Raw genomic sequence first — 25,052 nt, 5'->3', positions numbered from 1 at the left:
CTGGGGCCATTTAGTGCTCTGTATGTTAAAACGAGAATTTTTAACTAATTCTAAAATCTATTAGAAGCCAATGTAAAGAATATAAAACAGGAGTAATGTGAGCATGTTTGCTGGAACGTGTCAGTAGTCTGGCTGCGGCATTTTGTTTGGCTTGAAGGCAGAAAGAGACGATTTGCAGATCGTTAGATGAAGGAACCTTTAAATACAAGCGCGTCCATGCTCACAGGTGTACACACCGGTGCTCACACACTTTCTCCCCTTTCTCTTCCCCAGTCAAGTCTGTCCCGTATTTAGCAAGTGATAATAAAATAAAATAAACAATAGGGCTGGGATGGTCCATTTGGTAAAGTAAATCCGTTGGGCATCTTTCTTCACCTTTAGACAATAATTCTGATGCAAAAGAACCAAACGGGACAGGCAGGAAAAAAAAGAGAGGATTTGTCCAAGCTGGTGAACAGATTTTACATGTGGGTTAAGGCCCAGAGAAGAATCCAGTATTATTTCGAATGTTTGGCTCAGCAGGAGGACAGAAAAGCAGAATGTGGTTGAGGAGGAGCTGTGATCATGGTCTCAGCCTTGTTCATGTTTAAAACAAGGATATTTCTATACAAAACAATGTCACGTGTACAGATGTGTGATCTAAAAACACGAGGACTTACATGTTAGCTTTAATCTTCCGGTTTAACAGCAGTCCTTCCCTTTAAATCTAAGCTCTCTTCTTCCTCTCCTGTCTTTCTCATCTTTCTCCATCTCTGAGTGAAGTTCGCTCTCTTTCTTTTCTTTCCATGTGAGATGCAGCAGTTGGACTTTCAGCTGCAAACTGTTGTTCTAACTGCAGATTGTAGATAGTTAAGTTTAGGATTTTTTTGGATCTCTCAGTCATGCAAGTGTAGCTGAGAGTAAGTTGATGTAAGAGGCTTTGCTCATCAGATCAGCTTCTCAGGCCACAAATGATGATTGCATGCTACTGGCACATTACGCTCAGCTGCAAAGTCTGTGCAGTAACAGGTTCTGTGACACACAACAAGCTCACACTGCAAGCAGAAAACCATCTCTGTGCAGAAGAAGTTGCACTTGGTGGAAAGTGTCCCCAGTACATTTGTTAAGGGCGAGATTTAGAGCGACTGAAAGTCGCAGGAAAAGATCTTTCCTGAAAGCTGCTGATGGCTGAGAATGCAGCCGGACGTCTGCTAATATGTTCCTATAGTTACAAATCTGTCTGCTAGCAAATGTATGTTGTTGTGTTACAAAGTCTGAGGGCCAGCAGAATACAACACCTTTGTATTCCTATCGCTGATGTCTATGTATTGATGAAAGTCACAAATACACTATATTTTGAATTATATGTTAGTGTTTAACTTTCATTTAATACGTTTCAATGAGTTCATACTTTTGCTTTTGCATCTTTCAGGGGCCGATGTGATTGGTTTCGATGGGCACGGGGTCATCTCCTACCGCTTCAGGAGTAAAAAGTTAAAAATTGTGAAGGACGTCATCTCTCTGAAGTTTCGCACCACAGCAGGAAACGGGGTGCTGCTTCACGGAGAGGGGCAGCAGGGGGACTACATTTCCCTCGAGCTTCACAGAGCGAGACTGCTGCTCAGCATCAACTTAGGTAGCTTTCTAATCTTCCTGGTGTTTGTATCAGAGCGAGTTCTGTTAAACTTTATTAACCACTGATTTCATGACTGATGTGATGTGTCTGTCCAGGCAGCAACCAGAACGGTTCTATTCAGGGTCACACGGCTGTGACCAGTGGAAGCTTGCTGGATGATGACCACTGGCACTCTGTTGTCATCGAGCGTTACCGCAGGAATGTCAATTTTACTTTAGACCGCCACACTCAGCAGTTCAGAACCAATGGAGAATTTGATCACCTGGACCTGGACTACGAGGTACACCCTCCACACGGCTCAGTGAATCATACATTTGACTTAAACTGTGAATGTGTGTGTTCTCATTTAGCAGGAACCTGTTTATTCATGTGTAATCACTTTGGTTTTAAATGTGCTATAGAAATAAAACGTGCTTCCAGCCATCCGCTCTCTTCTGCTTATCCTTGTCAGGGTTGTGGGGGTTTGGATCCTATGATGTACTTATTTAATGAAGTACTTGCTAGGTTCTAAGAATCCTCTCCAAAGTCTTAATTGAAGAGGAAAATATCTTCTTAGTTTGGATGTCACCTCGAAAGGAAGACACACAATGTTTGTTCACATATAAACCGTATTATATGGAGGTAGTCTGACTTTCAGCTCCTCGTCTCCAGCATGATTTAGGTTCTGCTGATGTTTATTGTTATATTAGGCATGCAGTGAAATCTGCTACTTCCTTTTAATGACTTTAACTGAGGCTTCAGTGTTTAGAGGACACGTGTGCACAGGTACGCATATCTGCTGCTAATGTATGTCCTAGTTATCCATCAGCCCTGTCAGCCGGAGCACAGGTTCCATCGTTCAGTTATATTCAGGGCACTGTGCACAGTACACCATTAAGAGTAACTCTGCAGTCACTGCTTGAACAGATTGTTGGTGAAGCTGGAGGAAGAAACTTACCTTTGACAGGAAAAGTAAAGATTCTGGCAGAAATGAACCCACTCGTCATGTTTCACACACAGTTCCTGCTTTGGCACAGCAACAACACAACACTGTCATGATAAAGCTTTCTTTGTTGTTTGTTTAACATGCAAAAAAATCTGAAGTCAGGAAGGAGGCAAACAGTTTGTAACAACACTGTACGGAGCTTATCTCACTGTGTATATTTGATAGTCCGTTTATTCCTGCTGGTGTTCCTACAGTTTACAACATTACTGCGGTTCATCTGTGTAACGCCTGAAATGTTCATTTACTCTTCACAGTTGAGTGAAGTGGTTGTTGTCTGCTGTTATTAGCAGACCTTAAAAAGCGAATCGTTTGACTCTGTGTGGTTGCAGAGATGCAGAATCCCCCAGTGTTGCTTTGTGTTGTGTTCCTCAGATCAGCTTTGGAGGACTTCCTGTGTCTGTGAAGCCAACCTCAGGAGGCAAAGAGAACTTTGTTGGCTGCATGGAGGGAATTACCTACAACGGGGAAAACATCACTAGTCTGGTGCGCAGGAAGAAGGTTGACACCACCAGCTTTGTAAGAAGTGTCTTCTCTTTGAGTTCATGTGCCCAGCCTTGTGTAAATGTAGACTCGAATGCTGCAATGATCTTAAAAACCCTTTTGCAGTTTTTCTGTTATTTGGCAGTTTGCATCTTTTCCTAAACTAAATATGTCATGGCCACTCGTCTGTGGAGGAAAACTCTTCTTCAGCTTCAGTAACATGCCTCGATTCGTCGTGACCCAAACAGCTCTAAACGTACTTTTTAAACCATATATTACTGTTGTTTGTGTTAACCTCTGCCAGACAATGTAAAATATTTTTCTTCTTTATTGGGATCTTCTTAAATAACAAAGTTAATTGAGTGGATTTAATTGTTTGTTGCTCCTGTGGATTTGTCCCAAACAGTCTCTAACCTGAACACTTTCGACCTGTCAGAACATTAAAAGGAGCTCCGGTAGTTTCTTCACTGTTGCTCAAACTCCTGAGCAGTGTTGGTCAAATTACTTGAAAAAAGTAATCAGTAACTAATTACCGATTACTCCCCCAAGAAAGTAATCCCATTACTTTACTGGTTACTGATTTTCAAAAGTAATTAATTACTTAGTTACTTAGTTACTTTTTAAAAACACGATTTACAACCTGAATAGGTGATAAAGCGATAGATCTTTCAGCCCAATTCTACTTTTTCTGCATAATCCATCATACAAAATGTAATCAGATGGAAAAGTCTCTTTTTAAAACTTGTTTTATTAGTTTTAATCTTTTAACTTTATGCATCAAGCAAACATTAAATTATTTGCAACATTCTCTGACTGGAAGAAATTAGTTTAACATTTAAACCTATTTTCTGCACATTCCAGCACATAAAATAAAATATTTTTTGTGTTTACACTCAGTCTTTCAAATAGATGCAAGTAAAACACAGCAGAAAATAAATAAAGTCAAAGACTCAGCGCTCCTGTTGCTCTATTTTCACCTGTAAAGCAGGAGTGGGGTAGGCGGAGGTTTACCCTGGTGCAGGTGTGCCGCGGTCAGTGGAAGAATCCGCGAGTTTCTCTGTGAGTTTCCCATTACGTCGTAGCTACTCGGTGCTTGTTGGAAGTTTAGGGGTTTTTGTCGCTGTAAAAAGAAGTTTTCTTCCCACGCACAGCGGACACTAATGTTTTTGTCACTTTTTTTGTTACTTCCACGCTTTAGACGCTGCACGCTCATACTCTCTCCCACACTTGATATATGATCCATTGTTGATCTGCACACAGCTGTTGTCACCAATGGCGCTCTTGCTTACGTCACTGTCCTGAGACATTCTCGCAAAAAATCACGGTTTTAGCAACGCAGTAACGCAGCGTTCCTACGGGAAAGTAACGGTAATCTAATTACTGTTTTTGCAATAGTAATCCCTTACTTTACTCGTTACTTGAAAAAAGTAATCAGATTACAGTAACGCGTACTGCCCATCTCTGTTCGTCACAACAACAGTCACTGTTATACAATATTATGGTCAACAGTATCAAGTGCTCTTCAAAGTAAAACACTTCCTGTAACAAGCTTTTACAATAAAATAAATAATTACCATTAACTGTTTGAACACATTTTCTACACATTCACTGCAGTAATGAGAAGCAGAGCATGTTTTAGTGTTTCCTGCATGTCCAAGTAGTAACACGTAAAAGATCAATAAATCACAACATCCTCCCAGCTGATTAACAGCTGTTCATCCGTGTCCAGCTGCTTCAGTGGTTTACTCATCTCGAGTGGATGCAGTAACTGAGCAGATCTGTGCAGCAAGCTTTAAACTGTGAACAATGCAGGAACAGCTGTGTCCGAGGAAATGCGTTTGTCTGGGCGAGTTATTCTCTCCAACCAGGACAACATCGCCCACGTTCATCACACTGGGTGTTTTTACTGGTAAAAGCCACCGACCTTCTGGTTAGTGGCCGACCTGCTCTGCCACCTGAGCTACAGCTACCTCCAAGTGCTCACAGCTCTGGAACTGTGCAAAGAGGACAGAGGCCTCAATATCGCCTCTACTTCTGTCAGTATACTAGTGAGCTCCTCAAAGTTCAGCGAAGCCCTCCCAGGACACTCCTTAGATTTGTTTTCACAGAGTTCTCAGGCTTTTCCCAGAAGCCACCCCACCAAGCTGCTCGCTCAACAATAAACTGAAGAACGTCTCTGATGGTCTGCTCTTTCAAATGTCATGAACAAGCCTACATAACCTTCGTCTTGCAATAAATCTCTTTACTTTACAGTTCTAAATAAACCACCCCAGTGATGGTGCATTGAACAGTGCAGTGTAATCACAGGCTGCCAGTTAACCACAGTGAATCTGTGATTCGTTGGCAGCACCCATGGGTGTTGCTATCTGAAACTAAAACCAGAATACCGTAGCCTCCCACACTAAGACTGTGGTTGTCCTGTAAGAATGGATTTTGAATCTCTCCTTCCTCAGGTGGCACATTTCTTGTCTGAAACTTGTCTAACTCGTTAGAGCTAATTTTGATTGCCGGTTCTTTTTTCCACTCCATAGTAACCACTGTGTTTTTAGCTCAGATGTTCAAACTGAGTGGACTTCCTAGTCTGTGACTAGACTGGCTTTTAGTAACGTATTCACTGTGAAAATGTCTGAAATGTAAAAAACAGACATGTACGTGGATCCACGCGCCCAACATTTGATGACGTTCATGTTACTCAGACCTACGCTGGCCCTAGAGGACTCGCAGAAGTGGAAATTATAGCATCAAGTCTTTATTCCACACACTCTGAGCACCTAAACTGCCTGACAACCGTTTTCAATTTAGAATCACCAAATAAAATGAAGTTTCAAAATAAAAGTCTGTTAGGTACTGTCTCCATAAATCTCTTTATCGGTTTCTTTCTTCCACTGTAGCGTAACCTGACATTTTCCTGCTCCGAATCCAACACCTCCCCAGTTTTCTTCAACTCCACATCCTTCCTGCGGCTGCCGGGTCAGACTGACAGCGACACCCTGTCAGTCAGTCTGTCTTTCAGGACGTGGAATCCCAACGGCCTTCTGATGTTCACCGCCCTGGCGGATGGCTGGGTGGAGCTGGGCCTGACGGAGGCAAAAATCACCGTCTATATGAATGTGACACAGAAGAAGAACACACGTATAGACATTTCATCAAGTGAGCTCAGCTCGTTGGTTTTCGGTTGTTTAATTATTATCTCGAGGTCCTTTTTGGTCTCTTTGTCTTCACTTCGATCGCTGTTGTGTTTTCCTGTTAAACTTTTCTTCATGTGTTTTTCCTCATAGGTTCAGGTCTGAATGATGGACAGTGGCATAGTGTCCACCTGAATGCACTGGAAAACTATGCAATGCTGACAGTTGATGGAGATGAGGCCTCCACAGTTAGAACAGCTATCCCCATCCAGATCCAGACTGGAGGAACATATTACTTTGGAGGTGTGTTAAGTCTAATTGTTGAATGTTGTCATTGTGTTTCTTAAATTTGTAAAGTCTTAGTTCAAGCAGTAGCAAAGAGATCCCTGTGATCCTGAGCACCTCTGCAGCCTCTCTGTGCTGGGGGAGGTTTTATTGTAGACACATCCTCTCTGACAGATCTGCTTCTTGTGTTGTTGCTTCCTGCTTCTATGACCCTTTTGGTCAGGAGGAGGTCACACACACACACACACACACACACACACACACACACACACACACACACACACACAGTGCCTTGTCTTAGAACCATTGGGGGCTTTTACATGGGGAGGTGCTTGTGTTGTGTAAACTGTAACTGTCGTGGGAATAAACAGCTGTGAGGAAGCTGCTCTTTGAAGGATTTGGGCTACAGACAGCTGATGAGCACTAAGCTCCACCGCCTGGTTCTGACCAAAGCTTCCCTCGTTAGCGGCTGAAGATGTTCTGTCTTGTCTTGTGTTCTTCATGAGGAATACGTCTCTAAACTAGCGGCGCCTGTGGAAACACAGACTCAACAAGGTGATTACTGAAAAATGGGAGTAAACATGATCCAGAGTAATTTGATGTTTTATCAAGTGTGTCCAAGTTTTCTCTTCTCTCCTAAAAACACAGTGTGAGAAAGCAGCACTGATGCAAGTGTGAATTTAAAACGTGCAATAACAGGCTATGACTGCGTGCTACATCCGCGTGGGTAAAATTAGTCCAAGTTTCTTGATTATCAAACAAAATGAAAGTAGATGTTTGTTTTGTCCTGAAGCACAATGACTTTATTTTCACAGAAGCTCGCATCGACCTTCAAGACCCGATTTTTGGTGCCTGAAATAATTGCATGTTTTGAATCCTGCTTAAATGAGATTAAACCGTGCCGTCCTCACCAGCTTCATTCCAGTATACTTCTGCTGGTGATAATAATGCCTTTGCTGCTCTCCGTCTTTGTCTAGGTTATTTTCTGCAAACTAACACCAGATCACATCAGCGCTCCTTCCAGGGCTGCATGCAGATGATCCACATAGATGATCACCTGGTGGACCTCAAGGCGGTGGAGCAGGGCCTCATTGGAACTTTTGAAAATGTCAGCCTAGATATGTGTGCCATTATAGACAGGTATTTATCCCAGAAGTCCAAAGCTAAGATTGTAATAAAGAATTAAAAGCACAGTGGATTGTTGTTGGGACCTCCATCAGGCTGGAGGGTGGAGAGGGGTTGAAGTCGTGTTCTCACTGAGTTTCCTGCTGTTTCATGTGTCGCGGTTCGAATTTTGAGGAAGAGACATACGACTGAAAGTCCATAGTGGGTCAACACAAATGATTTTATTAAAACACATATATGTGGTGAAAATGGGCTCTGCAAAACATCAGGCTCCATCTCCCCCTGACAATAGGTGGGTGTGATATTTATACTTATGATGACCAGTAACTCCAGCGAGGACATATTCTAAAAAGGAACCGCTACTTCCTCTGTTCCTCCAGATGCTTCCTGTTATTACACTTTTCTAGACTTACACAACATTTGCAATCAGTTTACCCAGACAGGCTATGTGTCTGTGTCGTTAATCTAAGTGCATGACCCCCCTCTAAGTCATCTGTTACCAGGCAAACATCCACAGCACAGGGCACACGGCCTTTATTTCCTTTCTTAAACAATCATAGAAAATATATGTTAAATTGTATATATATAAGCAATCCTTCCAGCTTGAACTTTGCTCCATTGATCGGCCAGACATCGCGCTGCCCGTAGCTTCAACCCTTTAATTATGCAATATGTGTGTAACATGATTACAGTTGCCCCTGCAATGAAAGATTATGTGCTAACACCTGAAATACAGACTTTACTGTAACCTCACCAGTTTCAATAAATGTGTCAATGAAATGACAATAATGATAAATCATAAATGATGCAACAGTAATAATAAGGATTATGGATGTAAAATAATATTTCATCTCGACACATGTCAGGTGTGTTCCAAACTACTGTGAGCACAGCGGCCGCTGCTCTCAGACGTGGGACGCATTCACCTGCAACTGCAGTGGCACTGGCTACACTGGAGCTACTTGCCATACCTGTAAGTGCAGTTATACTCTGGCATTTGTTTAATTAATGGTAATCCTAATGTTATGTTAATCATAAGACTGGTTTTTAGTTAGTTGGTTATTTCATGATCTATTTGCTCAGGTTCCCTGAAAAATGTTCGATTTTTTAAAGATGCTCGGATTCTTTATCAAGTTCATTCTTTTAGGCTGAAGGTAGCTGTGAACATCAGTGTTTTTGTTTTTTAATCTCTGCCCACTCAGTGGTACAGTCAGGGCAACCGCCCAGATCCTGTTAGCATCTAGTTCTAAGGCTTTCATTCTGCATTTATCCATCAAATACACTGTTCCTCCCTTTATTCAAATACTGTACCATTATTATTACTACCAATATTTTCCATGCAACCTTACATGGCTGCAGACACAAGTCACAATACTGAAAGGTACCAGCAGCAGTCGTTGAGGGTGCCAGTAGAGTAAATTCCTGTGACTGAACTGAGTGCCCAGGGTTACTTTTCTAGACGTTTCCAGCTCTGGGACGGGCTGCTGACTTGTGTCATATTGGTGCCAACTTTTTGGCTTTTGCGTCTGACTCTATGGTGAAAATGGATGCACACAGACAGACTATACCTTGCTTCCCCTGATAGCACTGTATCAGCAATCATGTGAGGAGTATAAGCACCAAGGCAAGAGTTCGGGGAGCTACTGGATAGACCCAGATGGCAGCGGCTCTATAACCCCCTTCAGAGTCCACTGTGACATGACAGGTAAGATATTCAATCTTTATTTAAACCAGCATGAAGAATATATTCCAGCACAAATTACTTCAGGTTTATCATGTGACTGATTGTATTTAGGTAAATCTGTGATGTAGAAGGAGCAGAGAATATTTACATGTCAGTTGTTTTTCTTAGAGGATGTGGTTTGGACCACGCTGAGGAACGACCTGTCTCCTCAGACGTCAGTATCCAGTGCAGGCAAGGGCAACGCAGTGCTGCAGATTTCTTACAATATGACTGAGGAACAGGTACACACTTAATGTTACACACTCCGTTTCCTACATGCACTGCACTTTTTCTTTTTTAACAAAACAGTTTGCTAACAATAAACATGCAGACACAAAACTGAAGTAGAAACAAAGTTCATCTTCTAAGCATTGTTAATCGACTGTTCAGCGTTACAGATATTTTGGGGAGAAGTCCAACGATTCGATGGGTTCATAAGCAGAATCGTGTTGGTCGTACGGGGCTGGCTGCTTGAGTCACAGGTTTTTATAGTCACGTTAAACAGTTGAACCTGTTCAGGACTAGATGGCTTTAATCAGTCCACAGTGCTCTAAACAATAAAGAAGAACCCAGCTGTTCGGTTGGTTTTCATTCCAACACACGTCACAGACCGTAAATATCACAGACTAAGAAATGTTCTTAGCAGACAAATGACAAATCAGCATACTCGTGTCTGTCTCGTGTGTCCAGATGTTGTCAGTAACCAGCAGTGCAGAGTACTGTGAGCAGTACGTCGCCTACGCTTGCCGAATGTCCCGCCTGCTCAGCGGTCCAGGTGATGATGCCTATTATCGACCTTTTCACTCACTATAAAGAATGTGTTTACTCTGTTCATCACACCCATCATTATTATCATAACACATACTGTAAACATTAAAGTGATATTTTTGAATGGTGCGTGTGTTCAGAAGTGTTTAAGTAGCAGTACACTGTAGCTGTTTGGTTCGACCTCCAGATGGCGTCCCTTTCACTTGGTGGTTCGGAAGAGCCAATGAAAAGCATTCTTATTGGGGGGGTTCAGGACCAGGGATCCAGAAGTGTGCCTGTGGTATTGAACACAACTGTACTGATTCCAAACACTACTGCAACTGTGATGCAGACCTGCGTGCCTGGTGAGTGTACCCTCACTCAGCCGCTCAGCTGAGCTGTATCGTGTTACAAACTAGAGTTTATAGTTTCATCCTGTAGGTCAGGGGTCGGCAACCTTTCTGGTGATGAGTGCATCTAAAGTTTCCTCAGAAGTCAGTGTGCCATATGACTGCATTAGCAATACATTTAATAACGCTCTATATTAACAGTTACACACTATATAGAAAAACTTTACAGAATTATATTTGTTCACAGATGTTGGCAGCTATCAGCGAATAGTTATCAGCTGTTTGGAAACAAAAAAAAGACTTTTTATCCATAACAGCAAATGAACTGAACAACAGAAAATGCAAATGCTGTTTATCCTCACAACAATGTTAACAGACGCTGTTGTGACAGTGATGCACAGTCTTGTTGGTATATGTATGATTTCTATACATTTTACATCAGACAAAAACTTTGGTTGTAAAATTCAGATAATTATTTAAACAAGAATAAGAAAGTATTTCTTTGTGCCCCCCTCTCCCTGTTAATGCCCTACCTGCCCCCCTGGCAACACTTTGCTAGATCCGCCCCTGCACAGTTACCAGCTGTCAGCTGCTTAGAAAAGGATCCTGGTGTTATTTGTCTCTCAGAAACAGTTCATAACTTCAACTCATCCATGTCACCTAAAAGGTAAACCTGTTTCTCCATCACCTGTTCAGCTCTGATGATTCAGTAAGGACATCTCCTGGTTTCATCTTCATGTTTCCCTCTCACCACATATCCAAACCGACATCATGACCAGCAGCTTTACAGCTGTGGCTCCAGCAAACATCAGCTGATACTAGAAATTAATATTAAATAAATTCTAACAACAGCTGATCAAGCTTAAACGTGCTGCTGTTGTTTAGCGCGACATCCGCTGGTTTCCTCTTTCTGGCACAAAGTGGGCGATAAACAAACAAGAGAGAAAAGCCGATCAGCTGATCATTGATCAGTTTCATGATTGAAGTAGCAACAGGAGAGAGAGGGGAGAGAATGAGAGAAGAAGAGGCAGCTGTGCAGCGTAAACACAGAGTAACTCCAGCTTTGTGTCTTTTTCATAGTAGCTGAAGTTCGGGACAAACTGTTCTTTTTCAGCTCAACATGAAACGCGTAATATTTTCTCTGAATACGAGACGATAACGTCTTTTTACAGAACATTTGGCAACTCTACTAACTAACCTTATGAATTAAATAAAGTTCACCATCAGTAACATCATAGCACCACCCAGCTGTATAGAAACTCCGTCATGCTAGCTAGTACGCAGTACGAGTTATTGTAACTGACTGTAAAAAGTCAGCACAACGAAAATAAACTCCACCTAAACTTGGTTTATATCTGACCCAGATAGACTGCAGGTCATAACTTCTTACCTGAAGTTCAGTTCACCTGACACTCGGACCGGTGGCCACCTCGGGTCTCTCCTCCTCCTGCCTCCCCTTTCCCTCATCCACCTGCTGCCTCTGTGGAAGCTCTAAATAACTGAGTTATTTTTACACATCTTCCAGCATCTGGCCAATTCACCACCTTTCATTGTTTATAACGTTACAAAACCCCCAAAACAACAAGCAAAAAAACAACAGAAAACCATCGGCCCATAAAAACGAAAAATCACATGGCCAGCCCAGCTATGGTCGTGCCATCAGTTAACCCTTCGCGTGCCACAGGGTTGCTGACCCCTGCTATAGATTATAATCCTCATAATCCTCACTCAGTGTTTGAATGAAAGCTTGTGCCAAACCCTGATCAGCCCTTCAGTACTTTCTTAAATGTATATGTGAATGATGTAATAACACAAATTAGACAAAATTGATTTAAAAAATCAAATCTAAAGTAAAGGAAATATTTTTAGCTGACATAATCCTGAGCTGACTGTCATGTCTTCTTTCTGTGTGTGTCCGTGTATGTAGGAAGGAGGATTCAGGCCTGTTGGTCTACAAAGACCACTTGCCAGTCAGTCAGGTTGTGGTTGGTGATACAAGCAGAGCTGGATCTGAGGCCAAACTAACCATAGGGCCACTCAGATGCCGAGGGGACTGTGAGTCTCTCTCACACACACACACACACACACACACACACACACACACACACACACACACACACACACACACGTATTTCATGTTGTTTCATAGACAAATATATTTTATATCTTGTGGTTATTTTCTATAGCAAACTTCCGGAATGCGGCCTCCTTTACAAGCCCCGCCTCTTACCTCCACTATCCTTCTTTGAGAGATGAAACCAGCACTGACATCTCTTTCTACTTTAAGACGTCCTCTACTCATGGAGTCTTTCTAGAAATCCTGGGAAGCACCAGCTTCCTTCACATTGAGCTCAGAGGTGGGTCAGTGTGTGTGTACTACTGTAATACTGTTGAGACCTTTGCACATGTGCAGTTGAGATATTAGGTCCTTTTTAAAGATATAATCCCCAAAGGTTGATTCTGTTCATCTGGATGTTTTCAGTGGGAGAAACGTGTCGTGACTCATCAGCTGACTTCTTCAGTCTCAGCTGATAAACACCGCATTTGCATAATGACTGAAACCAGCTGACTGAATGAACAATGGGCTGTGAGGTCAGTTCATTGATCAGCTGAGACTGAAGAAGTCAGCTGATGAGTGACGACACGTTTCTCCCACTGAAAACGTCGTTTTAAAATATCTGTTGTTTTATAATAATATTCCTTAAGTGAAACATGTATAATGTAAAAAATATTGGTCCCAGCATGGAGCCCTGTGGAACTCCATTCATAACTTTTAAATTCAAATTCAAATTCAAATTCAAATTTTATTTGTCTCACACACACAGTATGACATGGGGGTGAAATGCTTGAAGAAAAGTTTTACAATATTTACAATTTACTACAAAAATTTACAAATTAACTTAGGAATTTACAGTAAAGAATGTGCAAATAGCAGAAGAGATTATAAAGATAAGGATTATAAATTATAGGAATTATAGGATTATAGGAAATGTGTGGTGGTGCGTGTGGTGACGTGTGTGAGAGTCCAGTCTTATAGTGACGTGTTTGGGAGAGTCCAGTCCTACACCTGGTTCAGGGCCCGAATAGCCTGGGGGAAGAAGCTCCTCCTCATTCTCTCTGTTTTGGCCTTAAGGGAGAAGTGTGTGAAGAAGACTCCCGTTTATATGGATAAATTGGAGTCTATCAGATAGATATGATTCAAACCAGCACAGTGGTGAGTTCTAATCTCTGTAGTAAAACATTGTGCACTGAGGTCTGTCAGGACAACCATGGAGAGGAGTCTGCTATTAGAACCCATAAGTAGATAATTCATAACCTTCACTAGTGCTGCTCCTGTGCTACGATGCACTTTAAGTAAACCATTAAATAAACCGTTCCTTTGCAAATGCAAATGGTCAGTGTTTGGTGACGTCTCTTTCAAAACATTTTGAAATGAAAGGAAAGTGGGTCTATATTTAGCTAAAACATTTGGATCAAGTAAGAGCTTTTTGAATAAGGATTTAAAAGCCTGTGGTATGTAGCCTGTAAACGGAGATAACTTAATCATCAGTGTTTATTACTATCTGTCTCTAGGAGATGAAAATTTTAACTATTTCCAATGTTTGACATGTTTGACTCCACAGCCGACTCAGTGGTTTTATTCTCTTTTGGCATTGGCACTGAGAAAATGGAGCTCAGTGTCCGCTCACCAGTGCCGTTAAATAATGACCAGTGGCATCGTGTGGAGGCTGAAAAAAACATCAAGGAGGCAGTGCTGCAACTTAATGGACAGCACAGAATGGTCAGGCCCACCACCTTACAGGGCCATGCAAAACCAGAGCTCTACAGTGATCTCTATGTTGGTAAGACTTGTGTGCCACATATGTTTATGGTCCCATTTGGACTCATGAGGAGTATGTTACTCTTCTTCATATATGTCTTCAAACCGCAATGAACAAGCATGTGTGCTTCATTCAGTATATTTGGTCTTTTTTTTTTTATGTTTTAAAATGTTATGTTGTGATCATCAGAGTCTGAACTATAAAAAATCTTTTAAGTTTTTGTCTGAATTTATTAATGGCTGCAGATCATCCAAATATAAAAAAAATGTTAATGGTCCTGACTTTGACGACAAATTTCCCAAAGGGTGAGAAGGTGCTATCGGGCATGGGGCGACCGTGCCCGATAGCACCGTGGCTCAGGGGGTTGGGAAGCGTATCTGTAACCGGAAGGTCGCCGGTTCGATCCCCGGGCTCTCTGTCCTGGTCGTTGTGTCCTTGGGCAAGACACTTTACCCTACCGCCTACTGGTGTTGGCCAGAGGGGCCGATGGCGCGATATGGCAGCCTCGCTTCTGTCAGTCTGCCCCAGGGCAGCTGTGGCTACAACCGTAGCTGCCTCCACCAGTGAGTGAATGTGAGAGTGAATGAATAGTGGCATTGTAAAGCGCTTTGGGTGCTTTGAAAAGCGCTATATAAATCCAATCCATTATTATTATTATTATCACCGCTCTGGTGGGGAACGAGCCTGAGTTAGTGCGTGAGGTTGAGAGGTACCTGCTAGATATAGTCGGGCTCACCTCTACGCATGGCTTGGGCTCTGAAACCAGCCTCCTGGAGAGGGGTTGGACTCTGTCTCAGTCTGGAGTTGCCCCTGGTGAGAGGCGGTGGGCTGGGGTGGGTATTCTAATATCCCCTCGGCTTGCTGCCGGTATGTTGGGGTTTTTCCCGGTGGATGAGAGGGTTTGTTCCCTGTGCCTTAGGGTCGGGGAACAGGCTCTGACTGTCATCTGCGCTTATGCGCCGAGTGGCAGTTCAGAGTACCCAGCCTTCTTAGAGTCCCTGGGGGGGGGGGTGCTGGAAGGTGCTCTGTTGTCCTGCTGGAAGACTTCAATGCTCACGTGGGTAACGGCAGCGAGACCTGGAGGGGCGTGATTGGGAGGAACTGCCTCCCTGATCTGAACCCGAGCGGTGTTTTGTTATTGGACTTCTGTGCAAATCACAGTTTGGCCATAACGAACACCTTGTTCGAACATAAGAGTGTCCATAAGTGCACGTGGCACCAGGACGCGCTAGGCCGCAGGTCGATGATCGATTTTGTAATTGTATCACCAGACCTGCGACCATATGTTCTGGACACTCGGGTAAAGAGAGGGGCTGAGCTGTCAATTGATCACCACCTGGTGGTGAGTTGGATCAGGTGGCGGGGGAGGACGCTGGACAGACCCGGTGCACCTAAACGCGTAGTGAGGGTGTGCTGGGAACGTCTAGCAGAGGCCCCAGTCCGCGAGATCTTCAACGCACACCTCCGGCAGAGCTTCAACAGCATTCCGAGGGAGACTGGGGACATTGAGTCCAAATGGACCGTGTTCAGCGTCTCCATTGCCGAAGCTGCTGCATTGAGCTGCGGCTGCAAGGTGGTTGGTGCCTGCCGTGGTGGTAATCCCCGAACCAAATGGTGGACACCAGAGGTGAAGGGAGCCACCAGGCTGAAGAATCACACTCCTCTGCCTTCCTTGGGAAAGTCTATGCCAGGGTGCTGGAAAGGAGAGTTCGTCCGCTAGTCGAACCTCGGATACAGGAGGAACAATGCGGTTTTCGTCCTGGTCGCGGAACACTGGACCAGCTCTTTATCCTCTCAAGGATACTTGAGGGTGCATGGGAGTTTGTCCAACCAGTCTACATGTGTTTTGTGGACTTGGAGAAGGCATTCGACCGTGTCCCTCGGGGTGTCCTGTGGGAGGTGTTGCGGGAGTATGGGGTGTCTGGCCCATTGCTACGGGCCATTCGATCCCTATACAACCGTTGCAAGAGCTTGGTTTGCATTGCCGGCAATAAGTCGGACTCGTTCCCGGTGGGTGATGGGCTCTGCCAGGGCTGCCCTTTGTCACCGGTTCTGTTCATAATTTTTATGGACAGAATTTCTAGGCGCAGCCAAATGGCGGAGGGATTTCACTTTGGTGGCCTCAGAATCTCATCTCTGCTTTTTGCAGATGATGTGGTTCTGTTGGCTTCATCGGGTGAGGGCCTCCAGCTCGCACTGGAACAGTTCGCAGCCGAGTGTGAAGCAGCGGGAATGAGGATCAGCACCTCCAAATCTGAGGCCATGGTTCTCAGCCGGAAAAGGGTGGCGTGCCCACTCCGGGTCGGGGATGAGTTCCTGCCCCAAGCGGAGGAGTTCAAGTATCTCGGGGTCTTGTTCGCGAGTGATGGGAGAAGGGAGCCGGAGATCGACAGACGGATTGGGGCTGCGGCTGCAGTAATGCGGACGCTGCACCGGTCCGTCGTGGTGAAGAGGGAGCTGAGTGTAAAAGCGAAGCTCTCAATTTACCGGTCGATCTATGTCCCTACCCTCACTTATGGCCACGAGCTGTGGGTAGTGACCGAAAGAACGAGATCGCGGATACAAGCGGCAGAAATGAGCTTCCTCCGAAGGGTGGCTGGCCTCTCCCTTAGAGATAGGGTGAGAAGTTTGGCCATCCGGGAGGGGCTCAGAGTAGAGCCGCTGCTGCTCCACATTGAAATCAGCCAGCTGAGGTGGTCGGGCATCTGACAAAGATGCCTCCTGGGCGCCTCCTGGGTGAGGTGTTCTGGGCATGTCCCAACACCTTGGTGTTCCCCCGGATAAGCTGCAGGAGGTGGCTGGGGCGAGGGAGGTCTGGGCCTCTCTGCTTAGGCTGCTGCCCCCGTGACCCAGCCTCGGATAAAGCGGATGAAGATGGATGGATGGATGGATGGATGGATGGATGGATGGATGGATGGACAAAATAATAATCAAATCACCAGAATTATGCTTATGTACTTATACTAATTACCCTACTCTAATGCTAATATTAGGGTGGTGAGTTGGATCAGGTGATGGGAGAGGATGCTAGACCTAAATGTATAGCGAGGGTGCGCTGGGAATGCCTGGCAGACGCCACAAGATCTTCAGCTCCCACCTCCAGCAGAGCATCTACAACACAGGTGTCCAGCTCCAGGTCTCGAGGGCCGGTGTCCTGCAGGTTTTAGATATGTCCTTGAACCAACACAGCTGATTTAAATGGCTAAATTATCTCCGCAACATGTCTTGAAGTTCTCCAGAGGCCTGGTAATGAAGTAATCATTTGATTCAGGTGTGCTGACCCAGGCCCTCCAGCAGGACACCGGCCCTCGAGGCCTGGAGTTGGACACCCCTGATCTACAGCATTCTGAGACACGAGACACTGAGTCTAAATGGACCTGCATTGCTGAAACTGCTGCACTGAGCTGCAGCTACAAGGTTGTTGGTACCTGTTGTGATGGTATACCCTGAACACCAGAGGTGGACACTAGGGGTGAAGGGAACCACCAGGCTTTAGATGGAGTCCTATCGGGCTTGGTTAGCCTGTGGGACTTTGGAGGCAGCCAATAGGTACTAACAGGCCAAGTGGAATGTGGTGACGGCAGTGGCTGAAGCAAAAACTCGGGTGTGGGAGGAAAGACAATGGAAAAAAACTTCCAAACTGCCTTGAAGAGATTCTGGCAAACTGTCAGGCGACTCAGAAAGGAAAAGTGGTGCTCTACCTGCACTGTGTATAGTGTGCTGACTTCGCTGCTGACTTCAATTGGGGTGGCTGTAGCTCAGGAGGTAGAGTAGGTTGTCTAGGTTCGATCCCTGGCACCTCCAGTCTAAGTGGGGCATGAGATGTCATTATTTTCTGATTTCTGTACCGTTAGCTGGAAGCCACTGCAGACTGGAGCACACGAAAAACAAGAAACTCATTCAACAGTAATGTGCTAATCTGCATATCACATTGAATTACTCGTTATTTGAAGGTGTTCTTAATGCTGTTCTGGATTATTCTGCCTTACATCTATACCAGGTGCTTCAAGTGGTCAAAGGGGTTTTCTGGGCTGCATGCGAGCTCTGAAGATTAATGGTGTGATCTTTGACCTGGAGGAATGGGCAAAAGGGACTCCAGGTGTGAATCCAGGCTGCCAGGGCCACTGCAACAGCTACAGGATGCACTGCAGAAATGGAGGAAAGTGTGTAGAGCATTACAATGGTTACTCCTGTGACTGTTCCCTTACTGCTTACGATGGACCCTTCTGCACTGATGGTATGACCAACACCCTGTTTGAGATTAGATGGGTTCAGATTTAATAATCAATAAGAATTTCCACTATGTTTTAATGTTCTTTATTCTTTAATTATACCTTAGATGTAGGCGGCTACTTTGAGACGGGGACATTGGTGCGTTACGACTTGCTGCCAGAGGGGGGACCTTTTGCATTGAGGGACGTGAAGAGTCTGTCAGGTGTTGGTGTTTCAAGTGAGGCCAACCTGACTCAGGAGGAGCTTGTGTTCAGCTTCAGCACCTACAGTGCTCCCAGCATTCTTGTCTACATCAGTTCCAGAACTCAGGACTACTTGGCTGTGGTTCTCAGACACAATGGTAGGCTTATTAGTGTCGTATCTGATACATTTAATGTGTTCTCATCTTTGTAAACTTTATCTAGGGTGGTCTCCATGCCAAATATACTTGGGAGAGATACTCAGCCCAAGTGGCACTCTGATGCATCGGAGTGTCGGTGTAAATGTTAGATAGCAAGCACCTTTGTAGAAGAACAATTGAAAAAAAGTGCTTGTGTGAATGGATGAATGAGGCAAGTTGTAGAAAACACTTTGAATGCTCAGAGTAGAAAAGCACTATGTAAGAACCAGTCCCTTTACCATTTATGAACTGTAAGAAATGTACGTATTTCTTTGTGTTTTCAGGCACTCTCCAGATCCGCTACAGCCTTGGAAGACTCACAGAACCGTATACCATAGATGTTGACCATCGTAACATGGCCAACGGTCAGCCACATTCTGTCAACATAACTAGGAACTTAAGGGAGATACGGCTACAGGTTAGTGAATCCTGCCACTACAATACGCGATGAATTGCAAAATGCAGTCAAGTTAATAATAAAAGTCTTCAGCTGAAAATTCTTTTAGTTTGAAGCTGTAGCAAATATTTAATAGTGAGTATTAAGTTTGTATTAGGAGTGATTTAATGCAGCACTTTTTGCTGGAATGTCATCAAAGACACAATTTATAACAAAGACTTATTATATAGAATAATTATTTACATGCTGTTACCCCTGTGTTACTGAGATATGTATGTGTAAGTTCTTTGTCGCTTTCACAAATTTTTTTCCATGTGTAAATAGAAATAACAGAAGCTAGGAATTTTTCTTTAGCTGGCGATACACGCTGCTTCAAAACTTAGTATTAGAAAATATACACTAACCACTATCAAACGTTTGGACACAGCTTCTCATTTAACGGTTTTTCTTTATTTTCATGACTTTTTACATTTTAGATTCTCAGTGAAGGCATCAAAACTATGAATGAACACATGAAATTATGTAGTAAACAAAAGTGTGAAACAACTCAAAACATGTTTTATATGTTAGATCCTTCCTAACAGCCGCCCTTTGCTTTGATTCCTGCTTTGCTCACTCTTGGCGTTCTCTCCATGAGCTTCATGTCACCTCAAATAGTTTCCAACAGTCTTGAAGGAGTTCAGAGGTGCTGAGCACTTGTTGGTCCTTTGCCTTCACTCTGCGCTCCATCTCATCCCAAACCATCTCCACTGGGTTTATGTCAGGTGACTGTGGAGGCCAGACCATCTGGTGCAGCACTCCATCACTCTCCTTCTTGGTCAAACAGCCCTCACACAGCCTGCAGGTGTGTTTGGGGTCATTGTCCTGTTGAACAATACATGATGGGATGGCATGTTGCTGCAGGATGCTGTGGTAGCCATGCTGGGTCAGTGTGCCTTCAGTTTTAAATAAATCCCCAACAGTGTCACCAGTAAAGCCCCCCACACCAGCAAACCATCAACTCCATGCTTCATGGTGGGAACCATGCATGTAGAGACCATCGTTCACAAAGACACGGCGGGTGGAATCAAAGTTCTCCAATTTGGACTCATCTTGTGTTTCTTGGCCCAAACAAATCTCTGCTTGTTGCTTTTCCTTAGTCGTGGTTTCTCAGCAGCTATTTGACCATAAAGGCCTGATTCCCACAGTCTGCTCTGAACATGTAGAGATGTGTCTGCTACTGGAGCTCTGTGTGGCATCTATCTGGGCTCTAATCTGAGCTGCTGTTAACTTGTGATTTCTGAGGCTGGTGACTCGGATGATTGTATCCTCAGCAGCAGAGGGACTCCTGGTCTTCCTTTCCTGGGGCGTCCTCATGTCAGACAGTTTCATCGTAGTGTTGATGGTTTTTCTGACTGCACTTGGGGACACATTCAAAGTTTTAGCAGTTTTCTGGACTGACTGACCTTCAGTTCTTACAGTAATGATGGGCTGTTGTTTCTCTTTACTTAGCTCATTGGTTGTTGCCATAATATGAACTCTAACAGCTGTCAAACATGGCTGTCAGCTGTGCACCAACCTGACTGCTGCACAACACGACTGATGGTCCCAACCCCATTAAGAAGGCAAGAAACTCCACCAATGAACCCTGACAGGCTCACCTGTGAGGTGAAACCATCTCAGGTGACGACATCATGAAGCTGAGAGAAGGCCGAGGGTTTGCAGCTGGGTGGCTACTTACAGGAATCTAAAATATAAGACATATTTAGTATGGCTTATGTTCAAGTTAACGCAGCTTTCACAGTATCAAAAAAGTAACACTGGCACTAATCGTATCACTCAATGCAGCATTTGACAAAGTAAGCTGGAAATTTCTGTTTGCAATATTTAAGAAATTTGGATTTGGAGAATCATTTATCAGTTGGATAAGAGCGTTTTACACATCGCCAGTGGCCACAGTCACCACCAATGGGTTAATTACACAAAGCGTTACTCTTCACACTGGTGCCAGGCAAATATGTCTAGCTGCTACTATAAGACAAAATGGCAATATTAAAGGTATTTCAATGTCTAATATACAACAAAATTCTTCTTTATGTAGATGTTTTATTGCTCCTTCAGGATCCCCACTCTTTGCAGCAAACATTTGGGTTATAGATTTGCTTTCAGAAGTCTCAGCTTCTCTATAACCTGGTCGAAATCCACTATTTTGCCACTCTGTATGGATGAGGAGGACCGGGCAGATCTTAAATATTAAATATTAATGTTTCCTCCAAGCTGACCAAATCCTGTTCAGCATGAATTTCACCCCCTTGCTTAAATTGGTTCAAAAGAATCATCCATCCATCTGTCCGTCCATCCATCCGTCCATCCATCTGTCCATCCATCCATCCATCCGTCCATCCATCTGTCCGTCCATCCATCCGTCCATCCATCTGTCCGTCCATCCATCCGTCCGTCCATCCGTCCATTTCACAGGGAAAGAACCTTTTATTAGATTATATATCCTAAGAAAAAAAGTCACCTGCTCTCAAACAGAAATCAGCTGAGTTCAATAAAAACTGGTCCATTATCATCACTAAAATAATGTATGCTACTGCCTGATATATCTTAATTATTTTTTTCCCTCTCTCCTCGTCTCCCATTTCACATCCTAATCACCTCTAACCACCTTTGATTCCCCCTTGTACACAAACAAAAAACAAAAACGCAAAACCGTTTAACCTGATCACCGATCCACTTATAAACAGGCTTTCTCCTTTGGCTCTGGGGGCTAATCTAAAGGGGGCCATACACAGGGTTCCCTCCAATCAGGTCTGGGGGCAGCCCAGAGCTCTATGGTCCTAACTCCAAAAAGGAAGAGAGCAGTGGGTGCCAGTGGCTTGGGATGTAGAGCAGATTGTCCAATAAACAGAGGGCTGGTGGTTCGAATTCTGCTCCATACCAGTCGTATTATTACCAGTCATTCAAGACTTCAACACTGGTGTGAGTGGGTGAATGAACCAAGTTAAGTAAAGCACTTTGAGTGTTTAGAAAAGAGCTATATACGAACTAGTCCATTTACCAAAAAGGAGGGGGGCGTATGAAAGGAAAGAGAAAAAGACCTTTCCTACCCTGCAGGCAAAGCCTCTGAATCATCCCTCCAGCTTATTTTAGCAGAATACCGCTGTGAGCTATTATATTCTTCTTATAACGATGTTACTGTTGTCATGGTCATGACTGTTATTGTTCATAGCTGGTCATTGGTCATACTTATGGCTATTATTATCGTCATTATTATGATTGATGGTGATAATACTGAGTTAATGTTGCTTTAACTATTATTATCATTATTGTTATAATTGTCTCCTAAATTACATTAATCCTGGACTGAATACATTAACACGTCACGCTCACTTCACTCTCACTACTCACAATCACACTTGTATTATTTTCTTCCAACTCTTATATCTTATCATAATTATTATTATTATCATGATAATAAAAAAGAAAGTAGTAAAAATAAAGGAAAACCATTAAATAGGAATGTGTGTCCAAACCCTTGACTGGTAGTGTATATATTTCTTAAAGTCACTACTTTGAGATAAGCTGCTAAAGGTGCTAGTTTGATATATTGATAGTCAGAGTAGAAAAATGTATTTAAACCCTGAGTTCACCTGAATTGCAAATTGTAATTAGTTGCAATTGTAAATTACATCTGCTGAAAGAATAATTCTATTATAAAAAGTATGTCTGTGAAGGTTCTCAGTCATCCAGGTCATCGTAGTCAAAGGAGCTTGCAAAGAAAAGCGTCTGGACTTCTTTAAGTTGCTTGAAGACGTTTCACCTCTCATCCGAGAAGCTTCTTCAGTTCTAAGGTCAAATGGTGGAGAGTCCCAGATATAAACCTAGTGGGAGTTTCCCCCCACAGAGGGACAAAAGGACCCTTGATGATCCTCTAATCGCCTGAGTCAAGGTGGGAAACTGGGTGTGGGTCCCAATCAGCCAGAGTTTCGGGTGTGTTCATTGTGAAACCTGGCTCCACCTTATCATGCGAATTCCTGAGGTCAGATGGCCCAGGATGTGAGTGGGCGTTAAGGCGTCTGGGAAGGGATCTCAAAACTGGATTATAGATGGCAGAGAGTTGGTGTCGTAAACCCCCGCCTCTGTTCAAAGATGGTCGCTCACAGTGGACATAGATGCTTCTTTCACTCCTCTTTCAAACCATCTGTCCTCTCTGTCCAAAATGTGAACATTGGCATCCTCAAAGAGTGTCCTTTATCCTTAAGATGCAGATGGACTGCTGAGTCTTGTCCTGTGGAGGTGGCTCTTCTGTGTTGTGCCATGCGCTTGTGAAGTGGCTGTTTGGTCTCTCCAATGTAGAGGTCTGAGCATTCCTCGCTGCACTGTACAGCATACACCACATTGTTAAGTTTGTGTTTTGGCGTTTTGTCTTTCGGGTGAACCAGTTTCTGTCTGAGCGTGTTGCTGGGTCTGAAATACACCGGGATGTCATGCTTGGAGAAAACTCTCCTGAGTTTCTCTGATACACCGGCTACATAGGGGATGACAATGTTGTTGCGTCTGTCCTTCTTATCCTCCCTCGCTGGTGTCTGATCTTCTTTTCTGTGCCTCTTTGCTGACTTTAAGAACGCCCATTTAGGGCGTTCTTTATAAAAAGTACATCAAGTACATCAAATTATATTAAAAAACTAGTTTTTAGCTTAAACAAACTTCTTTTCACCAAATCAAGGACAGGAGTCTTAAAACTTGCCAAAGTTTAAAGAAGATTCAGTTTATCAGTTAAACTTGACTGTTGCTTTTCTCTGTCCACATTATCCAGCTGGACCATTATCCAGTGTCCACATATACGCTGCCTGAGGCCTCTGACACCCAGTTCACTTTGGTCAAAAGTATCTTTCTTGGCAAAGTCTTTGGTGAGTCTAGAGATTTGTGTGTGTGTGCGTGTGTGTGTGTGTGTGTGTGTGTGTGTTTATATGGCTCCTGTTTTTGCATGACTGACTCCATGAAGGGATGCTGAGTGATGTTCTATGATCTGAATATTGTCCTATTTATTCTTGTACCAGTCACTTATTAACTTTTTTGTGTGCCTTTTTTCCTACCTGAAATGATGAGCTTCTACTTCTTAGAATCCAAATATGTTTTGTGTTGAAAAAAATAAAATAAAAATGAAGTAAAAAGTAGAAATGGCATTTAGCTTTTACTGTTTCTAATATCATTAGAGCAACACTACAGGGTGGGCCATTTATGTGGATACACCGTAATAACATGGGAATGGTTGGTGATATTAAAGTCCTGTTTGTGGCACATTAGTATATGTGAGGGGGCAAACTCCTCAAGATGGGTGGTGACCATGGTGGCCATTTAGAAGTCGGCCATCTTGGATACAACTTTTGTTTTTTCAGTAGGAAGAGGGCCATGTGACACATCAAACTTATTGGTAATGTCACAAGAAAAAAATGGTGTGCTTGGTTTCAACGTAACTTTATTCTTTCATGAGTTATTTACAAGTTTCTGACCACTTGTAAAACATGTTCAATGTGCTGCCCATTGTGTTGGATTGTCAATGCAACCCTCTTCTCCCACTCTTCACACACTGATAGCAACACCGCAGGAGAAATGCCAGCACAGGCATCCAATATCCGTAGTTTTAGGTGCTGCACATCTCGTATCTTCACACCATAGACAGTTGCCTTCAGATGACCCCAAAGATAAAAGTCTAAGGGGGTCAGATCGGGAGACCTTGGGGCCATTCAACTGGCCCACGACGACCAATCCACTTTCCAGGAAACTGTTCATCTAGGAATG

General features: G+C 43.6%; 1 protein-coding gene across 2 annotated transcripts in view; it reads left to right on the top strand.

Moving 5' to 3' along the window:
* The window catches only part of cntnap2b (contactin associated protein 2b), a 43,157-nt gene that overhangs the window by 10,742 nt on the left and 7,363 nt on the right, over window positions 1–25,052 (top strand). For both annotated transcript variants that reach the window (XM_082513991.1, XM_082513992.1), the window contains exons 5-22: window positions 1,412–1,615; window positions 1,711–1,895; window positions 2,973–3,116; window positions 5,972–6,230; window positions 6,359–6,508; window positions 7,468–7,630; window positions 8,482–8,588; window positions 9,201–9,320; window positions 9,468–9,580; window positions 10,029–10,113; window positions 10,294–10,450; window positions 12,363–12,490; window positions 12,622–12,792; window positions 14,059–14,277; window positions 18,257–18,493; window positions 18,596–18,829; window positions 19,153–19,286; window positions 24,067–24,160. In XM_082513991.1, coding sequence (XP_082370117.1) covers window positions 1,412–1,615; window positions 1,711–1,895; window positions 2,973–3,116; window positions 5,972–6,230; window positions 6,359–6,508; window positions 7,468–7,630; window positions 8,482–8,588; window positions 9,201–9,320; window positions 9,468–9,580; window positions 10,029–10,113; window positions 10,294–10,450; window positions 12,363–12,490; window positions 12,622–12,792; window positions 14,059–14,277; window positions 18,257–18,493; window positions 18,596–18,829; window positions 19,153–19,286; window positions 24,067–24,160 — 2,904 coding nt within the window. The remainder of the gene's footprint in view (window positions 1–1,411; window positions 1,616–1,710; window positions 1,896–2,972; window positions 3,117–5,971; window positions 6,231–6,358; window positions 6,509–7,467; window positions 7,631–8,481; window positions 8,589–9,200; window positions 9,321–9,467; window positions 9,581–10,028; window positions 10,114–10,293; window positions 10,451–12,362; window positions 12,491–12,621; window positions 12,793–14,058; window positions 14,278–18,256; window positions 18,494–18,595; window positions 18,830–19,152; window positions 19,287–24,066; window positions 24,161–25,052) is intronic.

Source organism: Aulonocara stuartgranti, assembly GCF_965226115.1.
Source record: "Aulonocara stuartgranti genome assembly, chromosome: 18".
Lineage (NCBI taxonomy): Eukaryota > Metazoa > Chordata > Actinopteri > Cichliformes > Cichlidae > Aulonocara > Aulonocara stuartgranti.
This window is presented reverse-complemented; position numbering and strand designations above follow the sequence as displayed.